This window comes from Onychomys torridus, unplaced genomic scaffold (assembly GCF_903995425.1).
Source record: "Onychomys torridus unplaced genomic scaffold, mOncTor1.1, whole genome shotgun sequence".
Classification (NCBI taxonomy): Eukaryota; Metazoa; Chordata; class Mammalia; order Rodentia; family Cricetidae; genus Onychomys; species Onychomys torridus.
This window is the reverse complement of record NW_023412695.1, coordinates 285,465-307,123: the sequence shown is the minus strand read 5'-3', so window position 1 is coordinate 307,123 and position 21,659 is coordinate 285,465. Positions and strand designations below refer to the sequence as shown.

The 21,659-nt window shown below is 39.3% G+C and overlaps 1 protein-coding gene across 1 annotated transcript; it reads left to right on the top strand.

Moving 5' to 3' along the window:
• Positions 1 to 3,243: 3,243 nt before the first annotated feature.
• On the top strand, positions 3,244 to 4,179 carry LOC118575773 (vomeronasal type-1 receptor 4-like). The gene has a single exon (XM_036176176.1). It carries the CDS (start codon positions 3,244 to 3,246, stop codon positions 4,177 to 4,179), a length of 936 nt encoding a protein of 311 aa, XP_036032069.1.
• The last annotated feature ends 17,480 nt before the right edge of the window (positions 4,180 to 21,659 follow it).

Sequence of the window (21,659 nt, the reverse complement as noted above, 5' to 3'; positions counted from 1 at the left end):
CTCTTTCTTGGTGTCTTCCATCATTCTCTGTGTGTTGTATGTGTCTAAATCAGTACCTATCTGATTGATGAATTGTGAATTCGTCTCTCACTCTCTCTGTGTGCCTCACCAAACTTTTAGCACCATATTTATTGAAAAATATGGAAGTTTCATACGGAGAAAAGAATGGGAGACACTTACAGAAATCTTTAAATGTGTTCTAACATGTATTAAATCACTGAATCCAAATTCACCCCACTGATTGAGATATCAAACAGTGTTGTAATCATCATTGCATATAGATCTATATACTTATATCTTGGACATTTTCAATTCTTACGGTGGAATTTGTTTCATAAGGTTGCTTTCAAACTATTTCTTCTATTCATCATTTGTTACCATAACATATATACACACCTTCAGGTCAGGAGTGAGGAAGACTACATAATTTAGGATTAAAGCTATGCATTAACTTATGTTTTAAAAGCTGATTACATGGGAAATCCAAGGCAAGTAGGGCAGCTGTTGCATTGATCTCTCCTTTAAAAAAAGATTTATTTACTTATTATATATACAGTGTTCTGCCTGCATGTATGCCTGCAGGAAAGAAGATTGCACCAGCTCTCATTATAAATGGTTGTAGGCCACCATGTGATTGCTGGGAATTGAACTCAGGGCCTCTGCAAAAGCAGTTGGTGCTCTTAACCTCTGAGCCATCTCTCCAGCCCCTGCATTGATCTCTTTAATTGAGGTGTAAAAAACAAGCAGAATGCACAATAGGATAGCAGTCTAGCTTAAAGTGCATTAACTGTGGTTGGAGGTACAACAAAACTTCCAGTCTCTTAGAATGTAAGTGATATTTTCATAATGATGCAATCCCAATGTCGAGTGTACTTGTAACTTTCACATTGCCCTCAGTCTCTGCTTCCTAGAATGCAGGCTGCCTGGTTATCCCACCTGGAATCTCAGCTTCTGACACCACAGGAGAGAAGAGTCACTTTACACTTTTAGCCTGCCCCTCTGTGATGCTCAGTTAAAAGTTTTTCCAGTTTATTGATGGGAACAAGTGTTTTTTCAGGGAGGATGTCAACTGTCTCAGCATAATTGTCATTGTCCCTTCCTGTGACAAGATCCTGTCATCCTCTTAGGGGATGAGCTCTGAGAACACTCAACTTTCATCTTGGGTGTTGCCATCAACTTTGTACATATATGAGGTTTGTAGGTCCCAAGACCACTGAGTCTATGCATCCTACCTGCACAGGTGAGCTGATCTCTTTCAGACACTCAGTCTGCATAGGACAGGGCAATCTCTGGAAGGTGGGTGAGAGTGCAGCACCTCTGAACTGATCCTGCTCTTTCAGGAAACATCTCCTGCACAGGATGAATGCTAATAGGGGCAGGATCTGCCCAAGACGTGAACCCAACATAGTTTGATGGAGGCTTCAGGTGAGAGACAATAACCTGGATTCCTATTTTTTGTGTTCTTTTCCAAGTAGTGACAGTGTATTTGCTCCCAGTAATGTGGGGGTCCTGGTGACTAAAACAGTTCATGACTGTTTTTCAGAATTTACCTCCACTTGCTTTACTTTTTTTGAATCCCAGACCCTGGTCACTGGGCTGGTAAAATATCTTCTAAATTTAGTTAGTTACAAGAGCAATTTGAGAGGGGTTTGATGACCTCTGCTATTTACACCTCTAATTCTGCTGCCCACACTGGCTTTATATGAGTGCAGAATATTTTTCTCCTTTTGTAAATAGCCGTGTATTGTGGCATATTGAGAAGTTATTAATCTTTTAGAGGTCTTATTGTTCTCAGCTGTGAAATAAAGAGCAAGTCGCAAGTCGCTGTTTCAATATCTATATTTTATGTCTGTTGGCCTTTGAGTAACTGAATAAACTTAACTTCATGTCATACAGTTCTGAGGCCCTTAATTATTTAACTTATCCCTGACAAATATATCCATGTCCACAAGAGCTTACTTTTTTATTTGGTTTTGAGACAGGGTCTTTTTACACAGTCCTGGTTGTTCTAGGGCTTGTTATGTAGACCAGGCAAGTCTCAAACTCACAGGGATCCTCCTGACTCTGCTTAAAGTGCATTGGAATTAAAGTCATGTGTCCTCATTCCCAACACATATATTGCTTTTGAATTATAAAATTAATACCAATTATTATTTAGCTATATGTTAGGGACCCATTTCATCTTTGACAGTATGCTAATTTATTTCAATTTCTGTAATATTTATTGCTATATTAGTGAAATTTTATATCCCACAGTTAAAAATAGATGCTACTATTGTTCATTATTTCCATGTTATGTCTGTTGTGCTTTAATTTCACTACAACAACGTGAGGAATCTCACCACCTATCCCCCAATGAATAAGTGCATTCATTGGATCCTGTTTTAAACATGTTCACAAGTCACCTGCTATTTCCTGTTTTGTAGACTTGATTATGTATTAGAAAGTTATATTTTTAATTAATTACAATAAATTAAAAGATTAGGAAGTAATTTCACAAACACTTAAAGGCAAAAATAAGCACATATATGTACAGGGAGAATTTCGAATTCCATTACATGTGAGTATGCAGACAAAGGAGAATTCAAATGTTTTCTCTGCTGGTATCTGATGGTCATTAGTCTTTTTTCTTTTCTTTCTTTCTTTCTTTCTTTCTTTCTTTTATATTTATCCAAGACAGGGTTTCTCTGTGTAGCTTTGCACCTTTCCTGGAACTGACTGTGTAGCCCAGGCTGGCCTTGAACTCACAGAGATCCACCTGCCTCTGCCTCCCAAATGCTGGGATTACAGGAGTGAGCCACCTCTGCCCGGCTTCTTATTTTTTATTACTCTCTCTGTTTTTCATTCTCCACTTTGATTGCTTTTTAAAATTATTCTCTGTTATGGTTTCTCATTTTTCAACTTTGGAGAAATTTGTATAATATATGTTGATCATTTTCATACCTCCCCCACTTCTCCCAAATTTACCATCTTCCTCAACCTACCTACCTTTGTGTCTTTTAGAGTTTTTAAACCCATAAAGCACATTTTGTGCTGCCCTATGCTCTTGGGTGTGAGACCATCAACTGGAGCATGGCTGATTTATCAGAGCCACCTTATAAAGGAAGCTGACTACCCTTTTCATAGTAGCTATCAGTTGTTAATCGTATCTAACATTGTTTGACATGCTAAGAAGAAGATAGTCTGACTTTCATAACAAGTGTTCTTTGTACCTGTTGTGCAGGTACCCAAAACCATGGCAGAATGAACTCCAGACACCTGGCTGTGGGGATCTTCTTCATGTCTCAGACTGCACTGGGAATGCTGGGGAACTCAGCCTTGCTTTGTTGTTTTACCATTGCTGACTTCTCTGGAATCAGGGCAAAGCCCACAGACCTGATTGTCAAACACCTGATCTGGGCCAACTTCATTGTTCTCTTCAAAGGAATCCCACAGACCATTGTTGCTTTTAGTCAGACTTACTATGTAGATTATGTTTCATGTAAACTTGTTTTATATTTTCATAGAGTTGGCAGAGGTGTATCCCTTGTGTCTACATCTCTTCTGAGTGTCTTTCAGGCCATCACCATCAGTCCCAGTAATTCCAAGTGGGCACAGCTGAAGATCAGAGCCCCCAGGATCATTGGCCCTTCCCTAGGCCTGTGCTGGGCCCTGCAGATGTTGATATATGCCTTTATTCCGGTGTATATAACTGACATAAGGAGTGGGAGAAATGTTACTGGGATAATATTTTTTGAATACTATGCTGTTGTGAATCCTGGGAGAGAAATTGACACACTTAATGCAATCCTATTGACATCCAGTGATGTCATGTTTTTGGGACTGAAGATGGCCAGTGGCTACATGGTGTTTATCTTGCTCAAACACAAGCAGAGGGTCCAACACATCCACAGATCTCTGTCTCCTAGGTCATTCCCTGAGACCAGAGCCACCCAAAGAATCCTCACTGTAGTGGGCCGCTTTGTGCTCTTCTATGTAACATCTATTTTCTTTACATTTTATCTGTCTATCTCTGATGGAAATGGTAGGTCCCTGACTGATGCAGGTGTAGCCCTGACTGCATGCTTCCCAACATTCTTTCCCTTTCTGCTCATCAGACACTACACCTCCAATTTCAGGCTCTGCTGTCCCAGTGCTTACCAGACAACATTATGTCCTTGTGTTGTCAGGGTGCTCTAAAAGCTGTGATGTCTGCATCCCCTCTCCATGTCTCTGGGGTAAAGAGGACTGCTCATTCAGAGGGCTTGGGTTCAATTCCGAGCATTGACATAGGAACTCAGAACTGTCACAACCACAGTTCCAGGGAACTTTTCAACTGGATGTTCTGGCCACCAAGAGTCAGTTAATTTTTTTGCCCCTGTCTCTTCAGTACTGACATGATAGGCACCTTTATCCTGGCTGTTTAAAGTTTTTAAAGTTTTGTTTCATGAGTTCTCACATGCACATGTACTTTGATTTTATCCACCTATGTTCTTATTTATAAATCCCAACAGACTCCTTCTTCACCCCAACCAATCTATGTCCTATTTTCATGTCTTTATTTTTTTTATTTTTCAAAATAATTTTTTAATGACTCCTTTTTATTTTTCATATTTTTGTGTCCCTTTTTTATTTTTACTATTATCTTTTTTATTGATTAAAATTTTTTTCATTTTACATATCAACCCCAGTTCCCCCTCCCTCCCCTTCTCCTGCCTCCTCACCTCCCTCCCACTCTGCGCCCATCCACTCCTCAGAGTGGGTAAGGCCTTCCATGGTAGTCAACAAAGTCTGGCATACCAAGTTGAAGGAGAGCCTAGCCCCTTCCCATTGTATCAAAGCTGAGCAAGGTATCCTACCACAGGGAATGGGTTCCAAAAAGTCAGTTCATGCACCTGGGATAAGTCCTGGCCCTACTGCCAGGGACCCCAACTAACAGATCAAGCCACACAACTGTCACCCACATTCAGTGGGCCTAGTTCAATCCCATGCAGGTTCCTGAGCTGTCAGTCCAGAGTCAGTGAGCTCCAACTAGCACTGGTCCACTGTCTCTGTGTGTTTCCCCATCATGATCTTGATCCCTTCTTCTCCTCCTCTTCCTCCTCCTCTTCCTCCTCCTCGTTCTTCTTCTATGCCAAATGCTGTTTATTGAAGGAGGGAGGAGGTCTTAAATACAGGCTTACAGCACAATGGGAGGACCCCAGAGGGCAGAAGTTGGCTTCTGATTTTTTTGGAGCTGAGGATCGAACCCTGGGCTTTGCACTTGCTAGGCAAGTGCTCTACCATTGAGCTAAATCCCCACCCCTGCTTCTGATGTTTTACAGTCTTGCATCTAAGCTGTTAACACCCAATATGCTGGATACACAGACAAGGATCTTCCCTTAAGCATTCAGGAGGGTGGAATCTTGCAGGGAATTAGCATAGGGAGGATATCAAGGTCAAGGTCAGCAAGCAAGGCAACAGTTACCAAAAACGGGGGCCAGGAACCTACAGGTCCCCTCCTATTATTAAAAAATGAGCTTCTGACTTAGGTTGCATGGGATGTCAGCAGGTCACCTTACCCATTATGGAGACACCTGTCCAGGCCACACTGGCGTTTTGTCTTAGGTTGGTGAGCACCCCCCAGGCATCACCCATCTCTGAATACTCATTATTATACAGGCTCAATCATGTGAGAGCTGCAGAGTTAACTGTTACCAAAGATCTTTAAGTGGTGCTGGGCTTGTAATCTGTGTGTTCTACACAAAAAAGGCCAACAGAAGTCTTAACCCACCCAGAGCAGGTAGGCTAAAGGCAGCTGAGACATTCCCTTCCTTAACGAGCCTTACTGCAAATTGGAGTCCTTGTAATATGGCATCTTGAGAGCATATGGAACTTGAGTTTGTAAATTTATAACTTTCAAAGTCAATCAAAATGTATATAACTATAGATTTAAATTTGACATGCCCAATAGAATGAAAAATTAGTTAACTGTGGTAGCTACTTTTGCTGCCAGGGTCTCCATTGTGCTAGCTGTAGCAACCAGTTATGAAATGGCAATCCCAGAAACCATAGTAGCAGTGGTCGTCACTGTTATAACAGCAACAATGGCAGCAGTGATGTCAAATTTTCTTCTGGAGTGGGTGGGTATCCATTGACATGGGCACAACTCCAGGAGCATGAACTGCCGAGGCCCATTATTCTTGATCCCAGCACGACTTAAGCTGGCAGATCTTCTGGAGAATCCAACCACATGGCTACAGTTCCTAGGCTTATATTAATGCTTGCCAAAGCTGGCCCTATTGGGCTATCAATTCCCATTGGCATCGGAAGGGGAGAGTTTTTCATGAAGGCCCAATAGGTTTCTGCCATGTTGGGTTTCCACTGCAGCCATAGTGCACACTCAGCTCTCAGAAACCCTATGAGGAATTTCATTGTTCTTAATAGTGTAATGTTTCATTGAGGGTTGCTCGGTAATTGAGTAATAGCAGATCTTATAAGCAACAGTCATCCTAGGGTCCTCCATGCTGTATATATAGTCTTTGGTTCTGTGGGTTGCAGTCTGATTGCTCTTTGCTTTGTATCTAGAATCCACTTATGAGTGAGTACATACTATGTTTGTCCTTCTGGGTTTGGGTTACCTCACTCAGGATGATTTTTTTCCAGTTCCATCCATTTGCATGAAAATTTCATGCTGTTATTGTTTTTCTCTGCTGAGTAGTACTCCATTGTGTATATGTACCACATCTTACTCCATTCTTCAGTTGATGGGCATCTAGGTTGTTTCCAGGTTCTGGCTATTACAAATAATGCTGCTATGAACATAGTTGAGCATGTATCTTTGTGGTATGGTTGAGCATTCTTTGGGTATATGCCCAAGAGTGGTATGGCTGGGTCTTGAGGTAGTTCGATTCCCAATTTTCTGAGAAACCACCATACTGACTTCCACAGTGGTAGTACAAGTTTGCATTCCCACCAACAGTGGAGGAGTGTTCTCTTTGCTCTGCATCCTTTCCAACATTGACTGTTGTTAGTGTTTTTGATCATAGGCATTCTGACAGGTATAAGGTGATATCTCAGAGTCGTTTTGATTTGCATTTCTCTGATGATTAAGGATGTTGAACATTTCTTTAAGTGTCTTTCAGCCATTTGTGATTCTTGTTTTGTGAATTCTCTGTTTAGCTCTTTAGCCCATTTTGTAATTGGATTGTTCGGTATTTTGATATCTAATTTCTTGAGTTCTTTATATACTGTGGAGATCAATCCTCTGTCCAATGTGGGGTTGGTCATGTCTTTATTTTTAATGCTCCACAGGATTTAATTATAGCTTCTTGCATGAGCATGGGTGGGTCATTATTTATTTGTAAAAATGCAGTTTGCTGATCCCTACATCATTCAGGGATATGACTTCCTTCTTCCAGGAAGCAGGAAGTGTCTTCAGCTCTCCAGATATGGTTGTGATCTTGTGAGTCACATCTCCACCCATGATGGGATGCTGATAAGGATGGTCTTGTGCAGGAAACCACAGCTGCTCTATGTGTATGAGTGCATGGCATTTCCAAGAGAAAGCAGTTCACTGCAGAGTGTCCTGCTTTATTTACTTGGAGCAGGGGCAAATTATTAGTGGCTACATCACTGAAGAAAGCACATCTCCCCAAACCCCTTAGAACTGTTAAAGGTGAATCATCCCTCAGAGAAGACTAGATCCTTGTAGGAAATCCTCTCATCCATGATGAAATGTTGAGGTTCCTAGGCACAGAAAGACAGATACTCTATATTCTCTCTCATATGTGGACTCTTGCTTTGAGTCTTCATATTTGCCTGTTTAATTTGGTGCATTTGTCGAATCCAGGAAGCTAGAAACATTGTGAAGGCGGGAAATACCTTTATGAATCAGGAGTAATAAAATATAGGTGATATGAAAATTGTAAGGGGGAAATTTGGAGTGTAATAGTTCATGCAATGGTGGAGGAGACTTTTAATGACTATTTCTATTTCTTTAGGGATTATTGGCATATTTAAATAGTTTATCTGGTCTTGATTTAACTTTGGTATGTGGTACCTATCCAGAAAATTATCCATTTCTTTCAGATTTTCAAATTTTGTGGACTACAGGTTTTTGAAGTATTACCTGATGATTCTCTGGATTTCCTTATTGCCAGTTGTTATATCTCCCTTTTCATTTATGATTTTGTTAATTTGATTGCTCTCTCTCTGTCTTTTGTTTAATTTGGATAAGGGCTTGTCTATCTTGTTGGTTTTCTCAAAGAACCAACTCTTTGTTTCATTGATTCTTTGTATTGTTCGCCTTGTTTCTATTTTATTGATTTCAGCTCTCAATTTGATTTTTTCCTCACATCTATTTCTCCTTGGTGACTTTTATTTTTGTTGTTGTAGAGCTTTCAGGTGTGCTGTTAAGTCAGTAGTGTGAGATTTCTCCAACTTCTTTATGTGAGCATTTAGAGCTATGAATTTTTGTCTTAGCATTGCTTTCATAGTATCCCATAAGTTTGGGTATGTTGTACATTCATTTTCATTGAATTCTAGAAAATCTTTAATTTCTTTCTTTCTTTCTTTCTTTCTTTCTTTCTTTCTTTCTTTCTTTCTTTCTTTCTTTCTTTCTTTCTTTCTTTCTTCCTTCCTTGAACCATTGGTGATTCAATTGGGCATTATTCAGTTTCCATGAGATAGTAGGTTTGCTGTAATTTTTGTTGTTGTTGAAACCTAACTTTAAGCCATGGTGGTCTGATAAGATGCAGGAGGTTATTTCAATTTATTTGTATCTGTTGAGATTTACTTTGTGACCAAGAATGTGGTCAATTTTAGAGAAAGTTCCATGGGGTGCTGAGAAGAAGGTATATCATTTTTTGTTAGGGTAGAATATTCTGTAAATATCTATTAAGTCCATTTGTGTCATAATGTCTGTTAGTTCCCTTATTTCTTTGTTAAGTGTCTGTCTGTCAGACCTATCCATTGGTGAAAGTGGGGTGTTGAAGTCTCCCACTACTAGTGTATGGGGTTTGATGTGTGATTTCAGCTTTAGTAATGTTTCCTTTACAAATGTAGGTATCCTTGTATTTGGGGCAAACCTATTCAGAATTGAAACTTCATCTTTCAGATTTTTCCTTTGATAATTATTTAATGTCCTTCCAGAACTCTTTTGACGGAATTTAGTTTGAAATCTATTTTTATTAGATATTAGGATAGCTTCACCAGCATGCTTCTTAAATCCTTTTTTTTTGGAAAGTCTTCTAGCCTTTTATTCTTAGGTAGTGTCTGTCTTTGAAGTTGAAGTGTGTTTCTTGTAATCATCAGAAGGATGGATCTTGTTATCATGTCCATTCTGTTAGTTTGTGCCTTTTTATAAGTGAATTGAGACCATTGGTATTAATGGATATTAATGACCAGTGATTGTTAATTACTGTTATTTTTTTGGTGGTAGTGCTGTATGTTTCCCTTCTTTGGTGTTTGTTGGTGTGAGACTATCTATTGCCTGTGTTTTCATGAGTGTATCTAACTTCCTTAGGTTGGATTTTTCTTTCTAGTGCTTTCTGTAGGGCTGGATTTGTGGAAAGATATTGTTTAAATATGGTTTTATCATGAAATATTTTGTTTACTCCATTGATGTTGATTGAGAATTTTGCTGGATATAATAGTCTGGATTGGCATCCATGGTCTCTTAATGACTGCATAATCCCTGACTTTCTGACTTTAAGAGTCTCCATTGAAAAGTTGGGTGTGGAACTTGCAGATTTCCCCAGATATTTAATTTGTTATCATTCTCCTTAGTGATTTAGGACTCTGTGAACACCATAAATGAGTTTCCCTAGTCTTCCATCAAGTGATGTTATTTGTTAATGCTGCCAATCATTCTGGAATGAAAAAGAAAAGGGGATGGGGGAGAGGTGTTGGGAAAGAGTGTGTGGGCAAGAATAAAATTTAGCTTTCCCATTAGTTTATTCTCTTTTACTTTAGTATTTTCTTAGTTAGAAACCCCACCATCAAAATTAAATAAAATGTCTAGATATTTATTGTGCAGTTAAAAAAAAAGAAAATTTGGGTGTTATTCTTATAGGTCTGCCTTTGTATGTTACTTGGCCATTTTCCTTTGCATCTCTTAATATTTTTTTCTTTATTCTGTATGTTTAGTGGTTTGATTATTATGTGGAAAGGGGACTGTTTTTTGGATCCAGTCTATTCTGTATTCTGTAATGTTCTTGTATCATTATAGGATTTCCCTTCTTTATGTTGGGAAAGTTTTCTTCTATGATTTTGTTGACTATGTTTTCTGTGCCTTTGAGTTGGTATTTTTCTCTTTCTTCTATCCCTATTATTCTTAGGTTTGGTCTTTTCATGGTGTCCTAAATTTCCTGGACATTTTGGGTCATGACTTTGTTGGCTTTAGTATTTTCTTTGACTGATGATTCTATTTCCTCTATCATATCTTCAGTGCCAGAAATCTGTTCTTTCATCTCTTGCATTCTGTTGGTTATGATTACATCTGTAGTTCCTGTTATTTTTTTTTTACTCAGATTTTCCATTTCCAACATTCCCTCAGTTTGTGTCTTCTTTATTGTCTCAATTTCAGTTTTCAAATCTTGAACCATTTCCCTCACTTTTGAAATTATTTTCTCTTGGCTTTCAAGGGTTTTACTGATTTCTTTCCATTTTTGGTTTGACTTTTCCTCAAGTTATTTAATTCTTTAAGAGAATTTTTTATTTCTTCTTTTTTCATTTTTCTTTATTAAGACATTTTCTACTCACTCCACATACCATCCACAGATACCCCCTCCTCTCTCCTCCCACCCCCTAGCCCTCTTTACCAAACTGCCCTGCATCCTCACATCCCCCAAATCAAAGTCTCCCATGGGGAGTCAGCAGAGCCCAGTACAGTGAGCCTAGGCCGGTCCAAGCTCCTTCCCACTGCACCAAGGCTGTGCAAGGTGTCATACCACAGGTACAGGATTCCCAGAAGCTTGTCCATAGACCAGGGACAGATCCTGATCTCTCTGTCTGGGTGCCCCCCCCAACAATTTGAGCCAAACAACCATCTTCCATATCCAGAGGGCCTAGTCCAATCTCATGGGGGCTCCACAGACACCAGACTACAGTTCATGGGCTTCCAGTAGTGTGGCCAGTCATCTTTGCATGTCCTCCTATCATGATCTCAATTTCCTAAACCTGCAGAATCCCTCCTCTCTCTCATCAATTGGATTTCCAGAGCTCAGCCTAGTACCTGGCTGTGGATCTCTGCATCTGCCTCCACCAGTCACTGGACAAAGGCTCTATGATGACAGCTAGATTATTTGCTAGACTGGTCACCAGAGTAGACCAGTCCAGGCACCCTCTGGACCACTGCCAGCAGACCAAGTGGGGTCAATCTTGTGGATTCCTGAGAGCCTCCCCAGCACCCTGTCTTTTCCTATTCCCATGATGTCCTCATCTATCATGATATCTCCCACTTTTTCCCTGTTCAAGGTTGACCCTCCCATTTTCCTATGCTCCTTTCTCCCAATCCTCATCCTCTGCCACTCCCCCACACCCACTCTGCTCATGTAGATTTCATCCACTTCTCCTTCGCAGGGTCATCCATTTGTCCCTCCTAGGGTCTTTCCCTGTTAGCTAGCCTCTCTGGAGTTTGTCCTGAGTCTGGGTTACCTCACTCAAGATGGTATCTCAAAGTCATTTTTAGCCATATTGGTTTTTATGTTGTTGACTGTATTTTTGCACTGGTGTCTACCCACCTTTTTCTCCACTTGGTACAAGTGGTCTCAGTGTCTGAAGGAGCCTCTCTTGGTCTGATTGATATTCTTGGTCCAGTGAGCGCTCTTGGTCTAATCAGTGCTGATGGACTCTCTGTCTTAGGGAGTAGCTCCTAGCACAATCTGGTGCTGGCAGGCTCTGTGTCAGGGAACACTTGCAGTCTTGGAGGGTCTCAAATTTCTTAATAAATAAAAACTTAGCCCCTATCTTACAAATTTTATTTTTAAGGCTTTATTTATTTATCTGTATACAGTGGTCTGCCTACATGTATGCCTGCAGGCCAGAAGAGTGCACCAGATCCCATTACAGGTACTTGTAAGCTACCATGTGGTTGCTAGGATTTGAACTCAGGATCTCTGGAAGAACAGTCAGTGCTTTCAACACTGAGCCATCTTTCCAGCTCCTAAATTATGAGTTTTTGAGAGAGCTTAAAGCATCATAAATTTTTTTCAATGGAGCTGCCTTCAAGAGCAAATAGAAGCATTGGTTAGCATCATTACAGACATGCCACTAATAGACAAGGGAGTGTAATTACTCCTCCCTCTCCTCCTCCTTGTCCTCCCCCTTCCCCCTCCTCTCTCTCCCCCTCCTCCTTCTCCCCCTCCCCCTCCTCTCTTTCCCCCTCCTCCTTCTCCCCCTCCTCCTTCTCCCCCTCCCCCTCCTCTCTCTCCCCCTCCCCCTCCTCTCCCTCCCCCTCCTCTGCCTCCTCCTCCTCCTCCCCCTCCTCCCTCTCCTCCTCTTCCTTCTGTTTCTCCTTATTCCTTAGTCAATAACAAAAAGGAATTCCAGGCTCTAAAGGACCCATGGGTTAAATTACTTTGTCAGTTCTTATACCTTTGCATTTCTGATTTTGTTAATTTGGATGTTCTCTCTCTGCCTTTCGTTTAGTTTGCATAAGGTTTGTCTAGCTTGTTGATTTTCTTGAAGAACCAACTCTGTTCCATTGATTCCTTATATTGTTCTCTTTCTTTCTATTTTATGGATATTAGCCTTCAATTTGATTATTTCCTGGTGTCTGTTTCTCCTGGGTGAGTTTGCTTCTTCTTGTTCTAGAGCGTTCAAGTGTGCTGTTAAGTCACTAGTGTGAACTTTCTCCATGTTCTTTATGTGGGCATTTACTCCTATGAACTTTCATCTCTGCACTGCTTTCATAGTGTCCCATGGGGTTGGATATGTTGTACATTCATTTTCTTTGAGTTCTAGGAAGTCTTTAATTTCTTGCTTATTTCTTCCTAGTCCCTGTGGTGGTTCAGTTGAGCATTACTCAGTTTCCATGAGATTTTAGGCTTTCTGTAATTTTTGTTGTTGATATCTAACTTTAAGCCATGGTGGTCCAATAAGATACAGGAGGTTATTTCAATTTTTTTTGTATCTGTTGAGATTTGTTTTGTGACCAAAACAAATGAAGTTTTAGGGAAGATTCTATGGGATGCTGAGAAGAAGGTATATTGGTTTTTGTTAGGATGAAATTTTCTATAGATATCTATTAATTCTATTTGAGTCATAATGTCTGTTATATCCCTTGTTTTTCTGTTAATGTCTGGCAGACCTGTCCATTAATAACAGTTAGGTGTTGAAGCCTCCCACTACTAGTGTGTAGGATTTGATGTGCAATTTAAGCTTTACTAGTGTTTTTTTTCACAAATGTGGGTGCCCTTGTATTTGGGGCATAAATGTTCATAATTAAGAGTTCATCTTGTTTGATCTTTCCTGTGTTGTACATGTAATGTCCTTCCTGAACTCTTTTGATTGATTTTAGTTTGAAGTCTCTTTTGTTAGATAGTAGGATAGTTACACCAACTTGCTTCCAGAGTCCATTTGATTGGAAAGATTTTCCCCAACTTCTTTATTTGAGGTAGTGTTTGTATCTGAAGTTAAGGTGTGTTTCTTGTATACAGCAGAAGCATGGATCCTGTATTCCTATATGTTCTGTTATCCTGTGTCTTTTTGTAGGTGAATTGAGTCCATTGATATCAAGGGATATTAATGAACAGTGATTATTAATTACTGTTGCTTTTTAGTGATAATATGTGTGTATTTCCATTCTTTGTTATTTGTTGGGGTGGTGTTTTTTATTGCCTGTGTTTTGTTTGGTGCATCTAACATTTATAGGTTGGATTTTTCATTCTTGTGCTTCCTGTAGAGATGGATTTATGGATAGATACTGTTTAAATCTGGTTTTGTCATGGACTGATTATCTTGTGTACTCTCTCTATGGTGATTGGAAGTATTGTTGGATATTGTAGTCAATGCTGGCATTCATGGTATCTTAGTGTCTGCATAAAGTCTGTCCAGGCTTTCAGAGTCTCCATTGAGAAGTCAGAAGTCTGCTTTTATAAGTCACTTGACCTTTTTCCTTTGTTGATCTTAATATTCTGTCTTTCTTAAGTATGTTTAGTGATTTGACTATTATGTCATGAGGGAACATTTTTGAGGATCTCGTCTATCTAGTGTTCTGTAACCTTCTTGAATCTTCATAGGCATTTATTTCCTTAGTTTGGGAAAGTTTTCTTGTTTGATTTTGTTAAATATATTTTCTGTGCCTTTGAGTTGATATTCTTCTCCTTCTTCTATCCCTATTGTTCTTAGGTTTGGCTTTTCCATGGTGTCCCAGATTATCTGGACATTTTGGGTTATGACTTTTTTGATTTGTGTGTGTGTGTGTGTGTGTGTGTGTGTGTGTGTGTGTGTGTGTGTGTGTTCTGACAAATCTATTTCCTCTGTCATATCCTCTATGCCAGAGATTCTTTCTTCCATCTCTCATGTTCTGTTGTTTGTACTTGCAGCTGCAGTTTCTGTTGGTTTCCTCAGATTTTCCATCTCTAGCATTCCCTTGTTTTCTTTTTCATTGCTTCTATTTTAACTTTCAGGTTTTTCACTTACTCCTTCACATGTTTGATTGCTTTTTCTTGGCTTTCTTTAAGGGATTTATTGATCTTTTCCCATTTTTTTTTGCTTGTCTTTTTCTCAATTTCTTTCAGAGAAATTTTCATTTCTTCTTAAAAGGCCTCCATCATCTTGATAAAGTTATTTTTAAGGTTGTTTCCTTTTGATTCTTCTATGTTGGGATGTTCAGGTCTTCTTGCTGTAGAACTGCTAGGTTCTGGTGGTGCCATATTGCTCTTTATGTAGTTGCATGTATTTTTGCACCTGCCATCTTCCCATCTCTTCCTCCAATTGGTGCAAGCCATTTCTGTGTCTTATGGTTGTCACATCTTTAATCTTGGATAAATGAGGACAATTTCAGGCAGGGTTCTAACAAGGATGACAAAAGAGATGCTGTTCTGACCTTGTGCATGGAGTGATGTGGTAATAGTACAGGATTTTCTCAAAGATGTCTATACTACATCTCGCTCACTCTTCTTTATACCCATATATCTTTTTGTCTATCCTTTCCTCTCTTCCTTCTGTGTGTGCCCCTGCCTACAGTAGTATATTCTAAGTCACAAATAAAGTCTTATGTTACTATATTCTAAGACACACAGAGTTTTATTTATGTGATTAGAGTTTCATGCACCCAATTGAACAAACCTCTTTTTTCAAATGAACAGTGTGCACAGGATGGCCATTGGGCCTAAGTATTCAATGCAAGTAATTTAATGTGACCAGGACTCTTCAAAAGCTCTGCCTCATATTTCATACATAATTATTTCATATTTTATGTATTGGTGTCATAACCATGATTCTGCCTGTCCTGATGAGTATATTTATAAATTAATTTGAACAGCTGTCAGAGACATGTACAGCCTATTAATTTTTTTCAATCAGGGTTATGGTTCTATTCACAGACAACAGACAATATAAAAAATCTCAAATCTATACAAAAGCTGTGATGGACCAGAAGATGGTCACTTTATTGCATCATGGAAGATGATGAGGGAGATACTGAAGCTTAAGTGGATGTGTGAAAAGTACACATCTCTCTCCCACAGACACATAGACACACATACACATACAGACAGACACAGAAACATACCATATGTGATAGAATTCCCTCACTTCAAATCTGCAGCAACCAAAACACCAAGATCTGAATCAATAATGGCAAATAATTTACAATTTTTCTTGAATGAGTTATATAAGGTATTATAAATGTTACAATAACATATTTCCCACTACCACCACCAAAAAATTCTTATCTTTGTTGCTTGCTATACAGGTATTGCATGCTGAATTGCTCTATGAAGATGTTCAATGGAGTGTCAGATACAGGTTTTGAGTTTAATTACCCCATCTCCTCAGTGAAAAGACATTATGGTTTCTTTATTTTCTTTCTTTATATTATTAAGACATTTTCTATTCATTTTACATACCTACTGCATATTGCCCTCTCCTCTGTTCTTTCACCATTCAGCATTCCCCCCAACCCACCCCTAATTTCCAGCTCCTCCAAGGCAAGGCCTCCCATGGGGAGTCATCAGGGCATGATACATTCTGTTAAGGTGGTCCTAGGCCCCCTGCCCCCTGGACCAAGTTTGCCCAAGGTGTTTCACCATAGGCACTGGGCTCCAAAAAGCATGCTCATGCACCAGGGATGGATCCTGATCCCATTACTAGGGGGTCTCCTAAATAGTTCAAATCTAAACACCTGTCTTGCTTATGCAGAAGGCTTAGTCCAGTCCCATGGGTGCTCTACAGCCATTGCTCCATAGTTCATGAGTTCTCACTAGTTTAGCCTGGCCATCTTTGTACATTTCCCCATCATGAAATTGATGACCCTTGCTCATAGAATACCGCCTCTCTCATTGATTGGACTCCTGGAGCTTGGCCTGGCATCAGGCCTTGAATTTCTGTGTTTACTTTCTTAAGTTACTGGATAAAGGCTCTATGATGACAGTTAGGGTATTAATCAATCTGAGTATGCCAGTTCAGGCACCCTCTCCAATATTGCTAGTAGTCTAAGGTGAGATCATCCTTCTGGAATCCTGGGAACTTCTCCAGCACTGTTTCTCTCTTACCCCATAATGTCTCCCTCTAACAAGATATTTCTTTTATTGCTCACTCACTCTGGAGTTGTGAGTTGTAGTCTGGTTATCCTTTTCTTTACATCTAGTATCCACTTATGAGTGAGTACATACCATGTTTGTCCTTCGATTCTGTGTTACCTCACTGAAGATTATATATTCTAGTTCTGCCCATTTTCCTGCAAATTTCATGATATCATAGTTTTTTACTGATGAGTAGTATTCCATAGTATGTATGTGCCACATTTTCTTTATTCACTCTTCAGTTGAGAGGTTGTTTCCAGGTTCTGGCTATTACAAATAATGCTGCTATGAACATAGTTGCACATGTGTTCTTGTAGTATGATTGAGCATTCCTTGGGTATATGCATGAGTGATATAGCTGGATCTTGAGGTAGATTGATTGCCAATTTTCTGAGAAACCACCATAATGATTTCCAAAGTGGCTGTTCAAGTTTGCACTCCATCCAACAGTGGAGGAGTGTTCCTTTTGCTCTGCATCCTCTCCTACATAAGGTGTCATCAGTGTTTTTGAACTTTGCCAGTCTGAAAGGTGTAAAATGGTATCTCAGAGTTGTTTTGATTTGAATTTCCATGATGACTAAGGATATTGGGCAATTCCTAGACATCTTTCAATTTGAGATTCTTCTGTTGAGAATTCCTTTTAGCTGATTGTTATTTTGGTGTCTAGTTTCTTGAATTCTTTATATATTTTAGAGATTAGCCCTATGACAAATGTGGTGTTGGTGAAGATCTTTTCCCATTCTGTAGGCTGTTGTTTTGTCTTATTGATCATCTTATTGTCCTTTGCCTCACAAAAGCTTCTCAGTTTCAAGATATCCTAATTATTAATTGATGCTCTCAGTGTCTGGTATTATATTTATGAAATGCCTTCCTAGGCAATGCACTAAAAATACATGCTACTTTTTCTTCTATCAAGTTCCATTTAATTGGATTTATGTTGAGATCTTTGATCCACTTGAACTTGAGTTTTGTACATGGTAATACTTATGGATCTATTTGTAATCTACATGTTGACATCCAGTTATGTCAGCACCATTTGTTGAAGATGTTCTCTCTTTTTTTTCTATTGTAGTTTTGGCATCTTTGTCAAGAATCAGATTAATGTTAGGGTCTTCAATAATTCCATGGCTCCACATGTTGGTTTTTATGCTAATACCAAGCTGTTTTTATTACTATAGCTCCATAGGAGAGCTGGTGGTCAGGGATGATGATGCCTCCAGAGGTTTCTTTATTGTGCAGGATTTTTTTTAAAAGCTATCCTGGGGGTTTTGTTTTTCCATATGAAGTTGAGTTTTGTTCCTTCCAATTCAGTGAAGAATTGTCTTAGGATTTTGATGGGGATTGCATTGAATCTCTAGATTGCTTTTATTAAGAATACAATTTTTTACTATGTTAATCCTACCTTCCATGAGCATGGCATATCTTTCCATTTTCTGATATCATCTTTGATTTTTTTCTTTATAGACTTAAAGTTATTGTCATACAGGTCTTTCACTAGCTTAGTTAGAGTTATCCCAAGGTGTTTTTTATTATTTGTGCCTATTGTAAAGTGTGATGTTTCTGTGTCTTCTTTTTTTGCTCATTTATCATTTGTATATAGGAAGGCTACAGATTTTTTTGAGTTAATCTTGAATCTTGCCACATTACTGAGGGAGTTTATCAGCTGTCAGAATTTTCTGATTGAATGTTTTTATTAAGAAAACTTTTTCATTTATTTTACATACCAATCAAAGATCCACCTTTTCCCTCCTCTTACCACCCCTGCCTCTCCCTCTCAACTTACCCCCCACTCCCACTGTACAAGAAGACAAGGCCTCCCATAGTCAAGCACATCCAGTACAGTCAAGTCCAAGCCCTTTCCCCTGCCTCAAGGCTGCAAGAAGTGTCCCATCATAGGCAGTGGGCTCCAAAAATCCCCCTCATGCACCAGAGATGGATTCTGATCCCACTGCCAGTCCCCTGACCCCCAAGCAAATGAAGCTACACAACTATCCCACCATGGATTGGGCCTTGTTCAGTCCTATGCAGGCTCCACAGCCATTGATCCAACTTTCATGACTCCCCAATAGTTTGATTTGGTCATCTTTGCAGGTTTCCCCATCATGATTTTGCTCATAGAATCCCTCTTTTCTCTCTTTGACTGGAGTCCTGCAGCTCTGCCTGGTATTTATAGCTGTGGATCTCTGCATCTGCATCCATTAGTTACTAAGAAAAAGCTATGTGATGACAAGTAGGGTAATTATTGATTTGATCACTGGGGTAAGCCATTTCAATTGAGACACCCTCTCCACTATTTTTAGTAGTCCAAGCTGGTGTCGTCCTTGGTGATTCTTGTCATCTTCCTTGGCACCAGGTTCTCTCTATTTCCATGTAGAAAATATTATACTTAATGAGGTAACCCAGAATCAGAAGGACAAACATGGTATGTACCCACCCTTAAGTGGATACTAGATGTAAAGCAAAGGGTAATCAGGCAACAACCCACAATTCCAGAGAAACTAACTAACAGGGAATATCCAAAGAGGGATGTATGGACCACCCTAGGAAGGGGAAATAGATGAGATCTCCATGAATAAATTGGGGATGAGGGCTGGGCAATGGAGGGTAGGGGATAGGGAATGAGTATATAAGTGAATGGGGTGGTCCAACTATAAAATGGATTAGGAAAGCAATGAAAGAAGTACATTCATTTTCATTTAATTCTAGGAGATTTTTAATTTCTTATCTCTTCCTTGACCCATTGGTGAGTCTGTTCGGCATTATTCAGTTTCCAAGACACTGGAAGCTTTCTGTAATTTTGTGGAATTCTAACTTTCAGCCTTGTTGGTCCAATAAAATACAGAAGATTATTCCAATTTTTTTTAATCTGTTGGGATATGCTTTGTGAATGAGTATGTCATCAATTTTAGAGAATGTTCTGTTGGGTGCTAAGAAGAAGGTATATTCTTATGTGTTATGGTGGAATGTTCTGTAGATATCTACTAAGTCCATTTGAGTCAGAATATCTGTTAGTTCCCTTATTTTTCTGTTACGTGTGTGTTTGTCAGACCTGTCCATTAATGAGAGTGAGGTGTTGAAGTCTCCCACTATTGTGTGTTGGATTTGATGTACAATTTAAGCTTTAGTAATGTTTCTTCTACAAATGTGGGTGCCCTTTTTGGGATATAAATGTTCAGAATTGAGATGTCATCCTAATGGGTTTTTCCTATGATGAATATTTAATGTCCTTCCCAATGTCTTTTGATTAATTATAGTTTGATGTCTATTTTGTTAGCTATTAGGATAGCTACACCAGCTTTCTTCTTGAGAATATTTGATTGGGAATTCTTTTCCCAACCTTTTTCTTTGAGGTTGTGTGTGTCTTTGAAGTTGAGGTGTGTTTCTTGTATGCAGCAGAAGGATCGATCCTGTTTTTGTATCTTTTCTGTTAGCTTGTGTCTTCATATAGGCAAATTGAGTTCATTGATGTCCAGAGATGTTAGTGACCAGTGATTGTTGATTCCTGTTATTTTTTAGTGAAAGTGTTGTGTGTTTTCCTTCTTTGATATTTTTTGGTGTTGGATTATCTATGGCCTGCGTTTTTATGGGTGTATCTAAATTCTTCAGTTGAATTTTTTCCTTCTAGTATTTTCTGTAGCACTGGATTTATTGATAAATATTATTTAAATCTGGTTTTATCAAGGAATATTTGTTGACTCTGTCTATGAAGATTGAGAATTTTTCTGGCTATAATAGCCTGGCTTGGCATCCATGGTCTATTAGTGTCTGCATATTGTCTGTCCAGGACCTCCTGCATGTCAGAGTCTCCATTGAGAAGTCAGGTGTTATTCTGATGGGTTTGCCTTTATATGTTACTTGGCCTTTTTACTTTGCAGATCTTAATGTTTTTTCTTTATTCTGTATGTTTATTGGTTTGATTTTTATGTGGCAAGGGTACTTTTTTTTGGATCCAGTCTACTTGGTGCTCTGTAAGCTTTTTGTATCTTCATGGGCATTTCTTTCCTTTGTTTGGGAAAATTTTCCTCTATGATTTTTGTTGAATATATTTTCTGTGCCTTTGAGTTGGTATTCTTCTCCTTCTGTCCCTATTATTCCTAGGTTTGGTCTTTTCATGGTGTCCAAGATTTCCTGGACATTTTGTCCTTTGAGTTTATTAGCTTCAGTGTTTTCTTGACTGATGAGTCGATTTCTTCTATTGTATCTTCGAAACAAAAGATTCTCCTTTCCATCTCTTGCATTCTGTTGGTTATGCTTGCATCTGTAGTTCCTGTTCATTTACTCAGATTTTCCATTCCCAGCATTGTGGCAAGCCACAAGATTATGTTATAAGGGGTCCAGCTGTATATTAAAGCTATACTTTGACCAGGCCAAGGGCCAGTCAAGTGGGAAACCATCTATCATGGGCTATTTCGTGTTATAGAGCTTAATATTCAGCTGTACCTTGTTGTAAATTTCTTGTGCTCACAATTCCCATAGCATGTGTGTGTGTGAACTCCCTCTTGGGTCAGTACTTAGATAAGGTCAAGTAGGCAAAGACAAGCTGGTGGGAGTTGCATAGCTTTGTTTCTTTTGCAAATGAAGCTCAGACCATCCCTTGCCTTAAGGCCTAGTGGCTCTCCAGAGCAATAGACTGAAAATAAAAGAGGTTTTTACATATCAAGGTAGAAAGTAGGGTAGAACAACATTACCGAGAATGCAAAGAACCACTTGGTCAGGGAAGAAGAAATAGGCATTTTCTGTAGAGCCAGACAGAATGGCATGACCAGGGAGAAGAGAAGAACACAGAGGTTTCATAGATGGTAAGGCAGAACTCTGGTAGGGTTCATCAGAGCCAGGAGTAAAGAACAAGTAAGATGGTGTTGCGCCCTGGGCATAAGACACCCAAAGAGACCACCAGAGACACTGATATGAATTCACAACATGCCGCCATGGTTGAGCATGCCTGGCAGA